The 11,392-nt window shown below is 47.7% G+C and overlaps 4 protein-coding genes across 6 annotated transcripts; 2 read left to right on the plus strand and 2 right to left on the minus strand.

Moving 5' to 3' along the window:
• Nucleotides 1-80: 80 nt before the first annotated feature.
• LOC120448448 lies at nucleotides 81-5,946 on the minus strand. Of its 3 annotated transcripts, XM_039630464.1 has the most exons (8): nucleotides 5,740-5,833; nucleotides 3,642-3,736; nucleotides 2,368-3,425; nucleotides 1,753-2,306; nucleotides 1,627-1,685; nucleotides 1,461-1,562; nucleotides 1,156-1,406; nucleotides 81-1,124 (listed from the first exon to the last, which is right to left on the minus strand). In XM_039630464.1, exons 2-7 carry the CDS (start codon nucleotides 3,716-3,718, stop codon nucleotides 1,199-1,201), a joined length of 2,058 nt encoding a protein of 685 aa, XP_039486398.1. In that variant the 5' UTR covers nucleotides 3,719-3,736; nucleotides 5,740-5,833; the 3' UTR covers nucleotides 81-1,124; nucleotides 1,156-1,198. The 3 variants fall into 3 exon arrangements, with proteins under 3 accessions (XP_039486398.1, XP_039486399.1, XP_039486397.1); XM_039630465.1 differs by having other exon boundaries at nucleotides 81-1,406; nucleotides 5,810-5,946; XM_039630463.1 differs by having other exon boundaries at nucleotides 81-1,406.
• On the plus strand, nucleotides 3,883-4,789 carry LOC120448455. Its single transcript, XM_039630473.2, has 2 exons — nucleotides 3,883-4,100; nucleotides 4,158-4,789. Exons 1-2 carry the CDS (start codon nucleotides 3,953-3,955, stop codon nucleotides 4,604-4,606), a joined length of 597 nt encoding a protein of 198 aa, XP_039486407.1. The 5' UTR covers nucleotides 3,883-3,952; the 3' UTR covers nucleotides 4,607-4,789.
• On the minus strand, nucleotides 5,736-8,763 carry LOC120448446 (pseudouridylate synthase 7 homolog). Its single transcript, XM_039630460.1, has 5 exons — nucleotides 8,569-8,763; nucleotides 8,314-8,504; nucleotides 7,882-8,253; nucleotides 7,725-7,827; nucleotides 5,736-7,670 (listed from the first exon to the last, which is right to left on the minus strand). The coding sequence occupies exons 1-5, from the start codon at nucleotides 8,685-8,687 to the stop codon at nucleotides 6,272-6,274; spliced, it is 2,184 nt and encodes a 727-aa protein (XP_039486394.1). The 5' UTR covers nucleotides 8,688-8,763; the 3' UTR covers nucleotides 5,736-6,271.
• Nucleotides 8,764-9,025: 262 nt separating this feature from the next.
• On the plus strand, nucleotides 9,026-11,344 carry LOC120449456 (zinc finger CCCH domain-containing protein 3). The gene is made up of 4 exons (XM_039631927.1): nucleotides 9,026-9,822; nucleotides 9,920-10,465; nucleotides 10,563-10,758; nucleotides 10,817-11,344. The coding sequence occupies exons 1-4, from the start codon at nucleotides 9,140-9,142 to the stop codon at nucleotides 11,189-11,191; spliced, it is 1,800 nt and encodes a 599-aa protein (XP_039487861.1). The 5' UTR covers nucleotides 9,026-9,139; the 3' UTR covers nucleotides 11,192-11,344.
• The last annotated feature ends 48 nt before the right edge of the window (nucleotides 11,345-11,392 follow it).

Consider the following 11,392-nt stretch of genomic DNA (forward strand, 5'->3'; position numbering starts at 1 on the left):
CGATGGGAATATTCCGAGCTTTTTGCACCGTGACTCTTAGCTTTGTCGGCTCTTGAAATCGCTTTTGAAAGCGAATTCTCATCGCAGACGTTTATTTCGATTTAAAACGCTTTGCTACATTTGCGATTTGTTTTGGGGAAGAAACATTTATCCTCCGGTTTATACATACATCTACTTAGTTTGTTAGTAATCACGCCTGCTTGTAAATATAGATATTATATTTCATTTTTTTACATGTTTGTTTGGGGGGAAGTTTTTGTAATTGAACTTCGAACTACTACATACATTTAGAGTTTTAAGTTTATGAACTTTTCGCAAAAAGTTTCAATCGGCGGACTTTCAAAATAAAACTTAATCTATGTACAAAAAAGTTCTCGAAATTTCCGTTTATGTCTTACAAAAAATATAAAAAAGTATTAGTACATATACAACAGAGTTGCTGACATCATCAAGTCGCGATAAATAGTAGTTATCAGTAATTGTATTCAAAAAAAACAATTGGAAAGTAATAAACAATGATTACTATATTTGCTGTTCCAATTAATTGTTTATCAAAAGTAAAAAATATCTCTTCGCTGCTTTTGGTCCTACAAATGGGAATTCTTTTGAAAACTCAAGTGGATTGATTTTTATATCATTTTTAAAATGTCCGCAAATGTTAAAAATAATAGCATTAAAAATATTCGTACAATTTTAATGATTAAACTGTATAGTTCTCTTTTTCCCGAATCAATTGCGCGTTGTTGTTACACTAATTACAAGGGGTAAGTAGCTAAAACTAAGTAAATACGTACACTTAAAAAAATTCTACACACTGGAGTTAAATGTTGCTTTCTTTCGTTTCTAAATTTCTTGCTTTGTTTTTTGTTTTGCATCGTTGCCTGACGATTCCCATTCTAAGTTTCGTTTATAGTTTCGTTAAATTTTTTTTTTCCCAATTTTGTATTTTTTGCTTGTTGCTCTATAAAATATGCAAACTGGTTGCATTTTGATCACGGTTCTTGCTGTTGCATATAAACATCCCTCTCACTTTTGATTATTGGAACGACTTGATTTTTTTCGAAAAATTTAAAGAATATGGTTGTTTTCAAATTTATCCATGGACATCCAGTCCCTCGAATGCTTCAGTTTCATTCGCCAATGGTCCAGAACGAATCGATGGTGTTGATGGTGATGAAGTTGATCCCGATGCCTGCACTTAGCCATTCGGTGAGGTGGATGCTCTAGGAGATGTGGGTGTGGCTGCTGCTGCTGCCTCGTTGTTGCTCATCTTGTGCAGCATGAGGGAGTGCGTTGATCTGGTGGCGGTGGAGCTGGGATACTTTGGCTGCATTTGTTGGCTGTTGGACACTGTGGAAGAGCTGCTGGTCGCCGGCTGCGGCTGCGGAGGTGGCGGTGGCTGCTGGCTGCAAGTGAACAGAGTTCATCAGTGTGCTCTTGCTAGCCCTTAGGACACACACCCCTTCTGCTCGCCATCCTTCTTGCTGTTGAACATGGCCAACTCAATCTCCGTGTGCTGGCTGTTCATGTGGCGCACCCACTCCGCTGGCGTATCGAAGGATCTGTGCATTGGAAGGGGATATATATATTATATATTATAATAGATATCTTTCTCCAAACACTTACGTGGAGCACAAATCGCAGAGCAGGGTTACGTGGTCGTGATCCATGTTGTTCTCCTGTTGCTGAATAACAAAATATATATCTGATTTATAATAATGCCCATTGATGTATTGATGTCCAAGTACTCACCGAAACTCGGCGTCGTTTCTTTGGCACATAGGTTTTAACAGAGCGCAGGGCGAGATTGCCGGAGGCGGATGTGGCACTCCCGCTGGCACTGGATGGCAGGAGGTTCCTCTCCGTGCCGCCCGTGGGATCTCCGGCATGTGTGCCCAGGTGACGAACCAGCATTTTGGTGTCCTCGAACGACTTCTGACATATCTCGCAGACCAGCAGCTGCTTGAAGTTGTTATAGTCGCGCAGCGTGTGCTCCTCACTCTCCTCGGAGGGTGTTCCACGATCCCTGTTCACCTCCAGCTTCACGGCAGACATCTTAAAGTCGAGCGGTTGCTTGGGCGAGCGCAAGGGCCCCTCCTCCAGATTGTTGTTGTTGGACGCAATGGAAGCATTTGGTGGGTTGTTGCTCCAGTCGGTCGGCTCCTGTTTGATGGTTAGGAAGTTGTGCGGATGTCGCAGTGTCGGCGGATGTGATTGTGGTGTCTGCTGTGGTGGTGGAGGTGGTGTGGCCGCCAGGCGCGAGGGCACCACGTGCTCAAAATGAGGTGCTTCATAGTAGTCTCGAGCTAAGGGGAATCCAAAGCATAGTATTAGTATTTATCTTCTGTGCTGAGTAATGGTACTCACATCTTTCGCAGGCGCTCTCCCTCCTCAGACGTCTCTCGAAGACCAGGCCCACCTCGTTCCGCTCACGAAGTGCCTGCTCCTCGTACTCCGTGCGTCGTAGCGTGGTCTCCGCTTGGTCAGCACCCGGACCGGCGGCCAGGGGACAACTGCTGCAGCCCACCTCCGTGCAAATGGAGATTGGCTGCGATGGCGGGGCACCTGAACCTCCCACTGCTCCTCCTCCTCCGGTCGTTGTTGTGGAGGTTGGTGGTGGCGGGTGAGACTGGGACTCCACCTGACCGGGTGCCGCAAAACAGCACTTGTCCTCCGGATCGATGGCCACCTCCTTGTTGACGGAAATGCCCAACTTGCTGCTGCTCGCGACGGTTAGGAGTCCCGTGTGGGCGGCCAATTTGGGTGACTTAATGATCACGGGCGAGTCCTTGGGCATCACGGACGCACCAAGTCCGCGAAACTGCTGCTGAGGATTATGGTGATTCAGGTGGCTGTGGTGGGACGACAGTTGGTGGTGATCCAAAGCGAATCGCGTCGAGCCCCCCGGCTTGCTGGTATAGAGATCACCCTGCAGTTGCGCCGACATGGTGGATTGTGGCGGCGGAGGAGGCGGCAAGGCGGTTCGAGTGCCATTCGACATGTACATGGTGCTGGCCTCCCGCGGATGCAGATGCCCGGCCAGTGAATGGGGGTGGTGAGTGGTCGTGACCACTGAACCGGAGCCACCGCCATTGGAAGAGCTGGTGCGGCACAGGCCGCGGATCTTGAGGATCTCACCGCCGCGCAGTACCTCGTTGAGTATGTCGTTGGATACGGTGGCCTCGCCGCTGTACATGTACTGAACCAGGATCTGGATGGCCCGGTGGCTAAGATCCGGCGGCAGCACCACATAGAGCACTCCATTGGGATTGGTGATCGGTGCCGTTTCGAACATGGTGGCAAAGAACTGGGACGAAGCACTCAGGATGAACTTGTGGGCCGAGATGCCCACCGTGGGAATATCCGAGGGGATTCCGCTGCTGTTGTATGAGCTGTACAGAACCACATCGGCGAACTTTTCATTTCTGAAGAGGAAATATGAAACGTTAATGGAGCAATTCTACGTATTTGAGGCCTAGCAATTAGAATATTTAAAAAAGGAGCATATTGAATAAAGGTTATTTAATGTCAGGTTCTCTTACATTTAATGTTTCTAACAATAAACAAATAAATAGATGCCAGCTTAAAATTATAAAAGAACAACTTTAAATATGTACGAACTATGCTATAGCAGTACTTACTTATAAAGTGTGGCTATGGAAGAGTTCAGATAGGTGAGGTGCGAGTCCCACTTAAGGTGATAGTTTTCGGCGGCCATCTCTGCGGCCGGCAGCTCCTGTTCAACGATAAAATCAATAAACAAATCAATAAATGCCGCCAGTCGGTGGGGTGTGTATTTTGAATCCGCCGATCCCACCACACCACCCAAGGTGTGGTGAATACACACTGCCCTTGTGCCAGTATATTTATTAGTCGGAGCAACGGTCATACTCATTGGTTAGCTTCCATTTGTTTACATATTTTTATTTGTTTTTATTTGGACAACATTGAAATGTCGGAGTTCGACACGCGACTTATTGAGTTGGTTAGGGCTAATCCCAAGCTATATGAGCGGGAACTTCGAAATGCACCCTACGAAGCCCATAAGAAGCGGCATCCGGAAATCTGGAGCAGCATCTCCACTTCATTAAATACAGATGGTAAGAAACTAATAACATCTATAAATTTTTGTCATTCCTCGCTATATTTTGACTTAGTTAATGCCTGTGTCAGTCGTTGGAACCATTTGGTGGCCAAGCACCGTCGGGAACTGGCCAAGGAAAAGGCCGGAGGCGCTGGCTCCGATTGGAGCCATCTGCCGCATTTGAAATTTCTGCAGCATCACCACCATCCCATTAATCACCGAAATTCGAGTGATCTGAGTAGAAGCTCACCGAAATCCAACGACGAGGTCAACGACGAGGAGTATCCGCTCCAGGAGGCCATGGATGAGCAGTTGGCCGTGGCGGGAGCTGCACCACCAACCACAAATCCTGTCCAAGCACCGGCCGTGGCTCCCGTCAGAGCGGAGAGGAGGATAGAAGCCCTGCTTGAAGGACTGGGAGAAGCGAACCGCATTAAAGCGGAGAAACGAATCCTGGCCTACCTATGCAAATGCAATCTGCGCGCCCTCAACGATGAGCAAATCGATGATATAGTCATATAGGAAGATTGTCAGGATAGAACATCATAAGCAGCGAACATCACTCATCATATAATTGATTAATATTTAAGGCCTTTTTGTTATAGTTTAAATATTTGGACAATTATCTTTAGCGTATACTAAGATACTTTTTCAAATTTATGCTTCCCTAAAAGAAAATGGTTCGCCTAAACCTATTTTTGACTCATTAGCTAATAATAATAACTAAACCTAACACTCAAACTAATTCTTTTGTTTAAGATATGAGAACAGATTAACTTTTGAACTTAGCAAATGTTTAAAATACTTCACTCTGATTGTGGTTTAAGATTAGCAATTTAAACTTGTATTAGCCTTTCTACCAAACGAATGGTAAACCCCAAACAAAGCATCATGTCTGCATCAATTGACGCCAAAGGTCATTTATGGGCCCAGAGATTGAGGGGATAGTATAGTAATGCAGCAGGAAGCTATCTGTATGGCCGAAGTCAAGTTTGGACTGGCGGGAGCAGGTGATAGGCGAGGGAAAATCGAATTCAGCCACGCCAAAAAACTCCTACTATGACGCAGCTGCTGCTGCTGCTGCTGGGAAGTGGTCAAAGAGTCAAAGAGTGCGCGCGCAAGCAATAACATGTCCAATATCCACGTCTGGATCGGATCGGGGGAAGGCCCCACAACACGGGGACAGGGCGACGACGACGCCAAAACAAGCATTTAGTTTATTAATTCGAGGACTCCCAAAGGGGGGACGCGGTGGGCCGAAACAAAAACATAACGAGCGAGGAGAGTCGTGCACCCTTAACGACTGATGCCACACTACCACTACCCCCCCGAACCGACTGAATCGCACAGTCCCACAGTCGACCATTCCTACGTACATGGTGAACCCTCGACGCACTAAGCCACTATATGAACTACTCCTACGGCCAGCCACCTTCCTATTCCCATTCGCATTCCCATTCCCATTGGCAATCCCCGGACCCAGCTCTTGGTATTAACACCGTATTATCGATTGATTTCCAGCACAAGCACACAACAAAAATCAATAAGCTGCCCAAAGCCAAAATCAAATATTGTACAGTTCTGTGATTGCCAGTTCAATGTTCTTGTCCGCCCCAAAAGTTATAAACAATTTGAAGAGTCTGATGTGTACTTACGCCTTAATAAATTGTATTTTCAAAATACGCGCCCAAAATGTTTAAATGCTACATTTAACTGGAAATTCACCTTGTCTCGCCTCCTCGGTTTTTATTTGTTTTAAATCGCTTCACTGGATGAATTGATTGAAGTCCGTGGATTTTGGGGGATCGTGCTTGTTGGTTATTTGTTAGAAATTAATAATTTGTTATTGCTCTTCATTGAGAACGATGGGGAAAACCGTGCGACTTGGACTTTTGAGCTGGGGAAACTGCGCAGCGCGTCGCTTGAGCTTTCGCGTTGGTGGCCACCGAACGAATGAAATCGCTGTCAAAGAAACAGGACCAAAAGGACTCTCCCAGGCGAGAGAGAGAGAGCGAGAGAGAGAGTGTGGGAGAGAGCGAGATAGACGGGGTGCGAGCCACAGGATGCGAGAGAGCAGCCCTCGTCCTCACGTGCGCATTGTTATTGTTGTGGTTGGTTCGAAGTTGGATACGAAGCGCGCGTAAAATTGATTTCCCGAGCATATTGATTTTTGGTATCTCACTTGGCCTACACCTCCTCAGGCCCCTGAGTTTCCGCTTGCTCAGTTTCCTGCCCCTCCATTGCCACCTCCATGTCCTCCTCTTGGGTTACCGCCTTCTTTTCATTGTCCTCCTTAGCCATTGCCTGCTTCTCCAGCTGCGTTTGCGACGCCGAGGATGTGTCCTGTTTCAAGAGCTCCCGCAGAAACATGGTGGCATAGGCGGCCGTGGGCAGCGAGAACTCCAGCAGTAGTGCCATGTAATTGGCCTCAGCTTCAGCTGGTTCTGGTGTAACCGGAATGTTCTTCAACAGCTCCCAGTCGGAGGCAATTAGAGTATCCTCTGGCGTGTTGTACATCCTAAAGCTCCACTTGAGATCACTGGACGAGATGATCATCTTGCGGTAAGCGCCGGCCAAAGCGTATGTCTTCTCCTTGTGCTTAAGCTGCTCCGAGGAGAGACCCACTTCCGCCAGCATTTCCTCGTACCAGGCACCGCACTCGTTGCTGGGATAGGTGATGTCGTGTCCTGGCAGGGGCAGGACCACATCAGAGAGTTTGTATTTGCCGCTAGCAATGTCTTCTGCTGTGAGCGGGCGAACCTTTCGTTTGAAAACAGACTCCTCTTCGATGGCTTCATTCTCTTCAACTGCTTCCATAGGCTCATCGTTAGACTCCTCCTTTTGCTCATCCAATGCCTCGGACTGCTGTATCTGCTCTTCCACGACTCCTGGCTGATCCTGCTCCACATAAACCAAATCGCCGGGTATTAATTTCAAGCCGAACTCCTTAATCCTTCTGGACGCTATCCTGTTGAAGATCAGGCTTTGGTATGCATGTGGATATAGCATAAGCATGTTGCGCGGTATCTGCCGCAGAGCTGAGGAGTAATCTGATTCGCCAAATCTGGCCAAGCCGTCCAGCAGCTTCTTCTCGATGAACTTATCGCCGTAGATTTTGGCAGCTGCCGCAGCGGAGTCGCGATTTTTCCACCACTCCTCGCGTATGGGACGCATAAACTCCACATCCGAGTCGCGAGGCTTAAGTATCAGTTCGCAGGCCAGTTTATAATCGTGTTTGAGCAGAGCCACACCCACCTCATAGGTGGGCACGCTGGCACTGTTGCCGAACCGCTGCAGCCCATAGTAGTTGATGAAACCGCGTTCCTTCAATGACTGCAGTGCCTGCTCGATTTCTTCCCGCTTCTCCTTGGCAATGTGTCGCAAGGCAATGCGGAAACGATTGCCCTGCAAGTCTCCCAGCTTCAGGGTGTTGGATTCAAATGCAAAGTTGCCTATCTGCACATTCCGTTGGCACTTAGCTGCGCCCAAAATACTCTCTGGTGTACGACGTTTGATGGAGAACTTTTGGGTGGTCTTCGCCCGCTTGTCCTTGATGCCGCTGTAGTTCACCTGCGATGGTCGCAAGCTGTCGGAAAATATGGTTAGTAAAGTAAAGCATTTAAAATTTGTTTTAACTTACTTCAGTCGTGCTGCGAAAATAGAGGCCACATCGCTGGTAACCAAATTGGTTTTGTGCACCAGGAAGGTCACGTATTCCGCGGGAAAGCTCCAGCGTTTATCACCTATCGAATTGGAGACATAAAAAATGGATTCCCTTGGTAATCATTAGTACTTACCGCGTCCTGGCTTTGGCTTAAGTATTCTTATAATCTTTTTTTCCTCTGCCGGCACCTGTGAGTCTTCCTGAGTTGGGGTTTCACCTTCAGCCGCATCCTTCTTTTCCAAAGATGCCTCCTCCTGGACCTTTGGCTTAGCCTGCTGCTGTCCAATGGTGGTGGACAGTAGCTTACCCTTGTACAGCTGTTTTATCAACTGGTGGACTTGTGTTCGCTGATCCTTATCCAGAGTGGTCACATCAATTTCCACCTTTTGCTCGATCGTAGGATCGTTTTTGGCCTCGGCCAGATTGGCTATATCCTGCCAAACTTCCGGGCCAATTACTGCCTCCAGTTCTTGCCGCCAGTTGTCCAGTTCTTTGTCGGCCACAGCTGTCGTATGATTAGATGCATTAGCACTTTTAAAATGGAGTACAATTGGCAAATACAGACCCACAATAGCCACTTTAGGCACACTGAGATCGCTCAATTCCAGCACTTTGCCGTTGCTATCAATCTCGTTAACGTGAAAATCGGAGAAGCGCGACTTGAGTATTCCCGTAAAACCAGGTGCCTCCGGGTTAGTGAACTCCGTCATGCCCACTTGATTCTCCAGCAGCGTGGTCTTCTGTGGTGGCGCATTTCTATCCACCAAAAAAAAAAAAACGCCGGTTAACAACGATATTGTGGATTGGATTGAATACGTACCTGTTGCGCTGACCTCCTCCATTGTTTTGGGGGCGATCCTTCTTCTGGCCACGCCAGTTGCTCTTGTTGTACGGCCCGGAATGGTGATTCCTGCGTCCTCTGCCCCGATCCTTGCCCATCTCGATTCAAAATGCTCGTTTCAAAAGTTGTCGGCAAATGAAATCCACGTTTTGCAGCACATATGATGTGCCCATTCACAATAAGCTTGAAACGTTTTTTAGAGTGACCGCAAGTACCAAAACTTTGAAAAAAAAGTTTTCTAAAATGGTTTATATAGCTTGTTTGCATAACTTCATCAGCAAATATACGAAAAATTTTATTTGTTGCATGATTAAAATAATTATAAGATAAATTCTATTATTTTTAAAAATAAAACATCTGTTAGTATATTTTAATCATTCACTCTCCAGTATTATTTGGTATTTATCGCATGCCTGCTCAAGTTCACACTGCATACATAACGTAACATTGTATTCAATACACAGAAGCATTGGAAATAAGTGTTAAATTTGAGAAAGAACCAAAATTAGTCAACGATTCATTCATTAGGTTTAGCCAAGGAAGTGACGAAATGTTGCCGCATATGAGCGCGGACGAGGCACAGCCGTCCATGACGCGAAAGGTTTACATCAATCCCAATTTCCAGATGCAAGGTCAAACGGCGCATCAGCTGCCCTTCCAAATGGCCTTCCAGGCGTTCCAGGCGCCACCGCAACCTCAGCTCCAGCCCGCGATCCACATCAATCCGCACTTCCTGCATCGCCAACGGGCCATGTACGAGCAATGCCAACGGGAGCAGCAGGAGCAGCTTATGATGCAACAGGTTTCCGCCTCGTACTATCAACAGGATCCGCCAGTGCCAACGATTCCCTTAATGGCTACACCTCCTCCTCCGCCCGCCAAGATCATAAGCAAAGCAAGCACCTGTCTCGTGCGCAAGCCACAAGTCAAGCCCAGTGCTTTGCCAGTGAAGCCCGCTGCTCCAGTACCTGTGTCCAGTGTTTCCAGCCTGGTGCAGCCTCCATTGGTAAGCATTTCCAAGCGGAAGATTGTGCGCCAAGGAGCTTTGAAAACAGCGCCAGCGGTTGCTGCCCCCCTTCCTCCTCCACCTGCCAAACGCACTAGATACAAATTAGTGCGTGCCATCTCACTTACCTGTACACCGCTGGTCAAGAAGCGTCGTCCTCTTCGCGAGTTTGTGGGACAGTACGCCCTGAGACGCACCAATGAAGCGCAGGCCACCAAAAAGTTGAGGTAATGAAACTCGGATACGACCGCTAGTGATAATCAAGCAACAGTCGACTCTGTAAGGCGGAGAAATGTGCATCAACTAACTTAACATTTATTACAGCTCCAAGCCGCAGGTGCTAAAGCTGGGCGTTAACAAATCCCTCTGCATGGTCAGCATACACGGCGTGATGTACAAGAAGATATCGAAAAACAAGATAACCAAGCTGGATGCCAGTTCCTCCGCAAGGGTAGCCAAAACGACGAGTCCCAGGACCTTGCAGCGTACGTTGTCTGGCAGAACCCTCTTCGTCAGCGGCAATAAGTTCATCCTAGATCCATCCGGCTGCCGCCTGACCAGAGTTCCACCCTCAGCAGCTGGTGCTGTCCAGAGTAGCGTAAATCGTAGCATTCTGCGGCGCATTGATATCGGTGGGCTTACCTACGTGGCGTCGCCAAAGGCACTGAATGTCTTTGTACGTACCACGAATCACGTATCGCGAGCTCACCTTATCACCGCCAAACAGAGAAGTCTTACGTTGCTCAACAAATCGTTGGTGAAGACCAATGTGCCTTGTGCCATCTTCCAGAAACTGGGCAAGTGCGCAGCTCACAATCGCGGCAAGTGCCGCAAACTGCACGATAAGCGGCAGGTCGCCATCTGTGTCAGGTTTGTCCTAGGCCAAGCGAGGAGTGCTAAACCTTCGATGGCGTTCAAGGTTCGAAGTTCCCAATGCGGTTTTCTTCTTAAATTCTTTCACTTGCAGCTTTCTGCGCGGCGAATGCACCAAGCCCGAATGCCTGCTGTCCCATAATGTCACCCTGGAGAAGATGCCCGTCTGTCGGTACTATTTGCGTGGCGTTTGCGTTCGCGAGGATTGCCCGTACCTACACAAGAAGCTGAGCAGCAAGACCGAGATATGCATTGACTTTGTGCGCGGCTACTGTCCGCTGGCTGCCGAGGTAAATTGGTCTGGCACTTATTTCCGTTGATAAACCACTAACTCCAATTCTTTTTAAGTGCAACAAACGTCACGAGTTTGCCTGTCCCGAGTTGGAGCGCAAGGGCAAGTGCGAGTTGCCCAGGTGTGTGTTCTGTAAGAAGCCGCCATCGAAGCGGTTGATCAAGGTCAAGTCGCGTCCCAAACCGAGCTGTAAACCTGTCACCGTCCCGGATACCGCGAAAGAACCTACCACTGAGCAGGAGCTGCCCACCAGTTCACGGTACTTTGGGTCCCATAAGGAGCCGGCGGAGGCTATATTGACCACGAATGACGTGGAGCAGGAGGAACCTGAAGCGGATCAGGCGGAAACGGAAGCTCCAGGCCCTCGACGACGTCCACAACTGGGAACTTTGCCCTCTTTTATTCCTTTAGGTGACGAAGAGGAATTGTAAGGCAATGCGAGGTGACTTGGATCCAACGTTCAGGTACAAATTAATTCGGTTAAGTATCGTTTTAGCGTTTATTCTAAGATTTAACTTTAGTAGTTTACCTTCGATTTTTAATAAAATACTCAATAAAGACAAATTTACTTGCGTAAAAATAAACAAAACCTGTAGTTTTTGGGCTGGATATTTGTAACGTTTTAATGCTCG

This window comes from Drosophila santomea, chromosome 3L (genome assembly GCF_016746245.2).
Source record: "Drosophila santomea strain STO CAGO 1482 chromosome 3L, Prin_Dsan_1.1, whole genome shotgun sequence".
Taxonomy (NCBI): Eukaryota; Metazoa; Arthropoda; class Insecta; order Diptera; family Drosophilidae; genus Drosophila; species Drosophila santomea.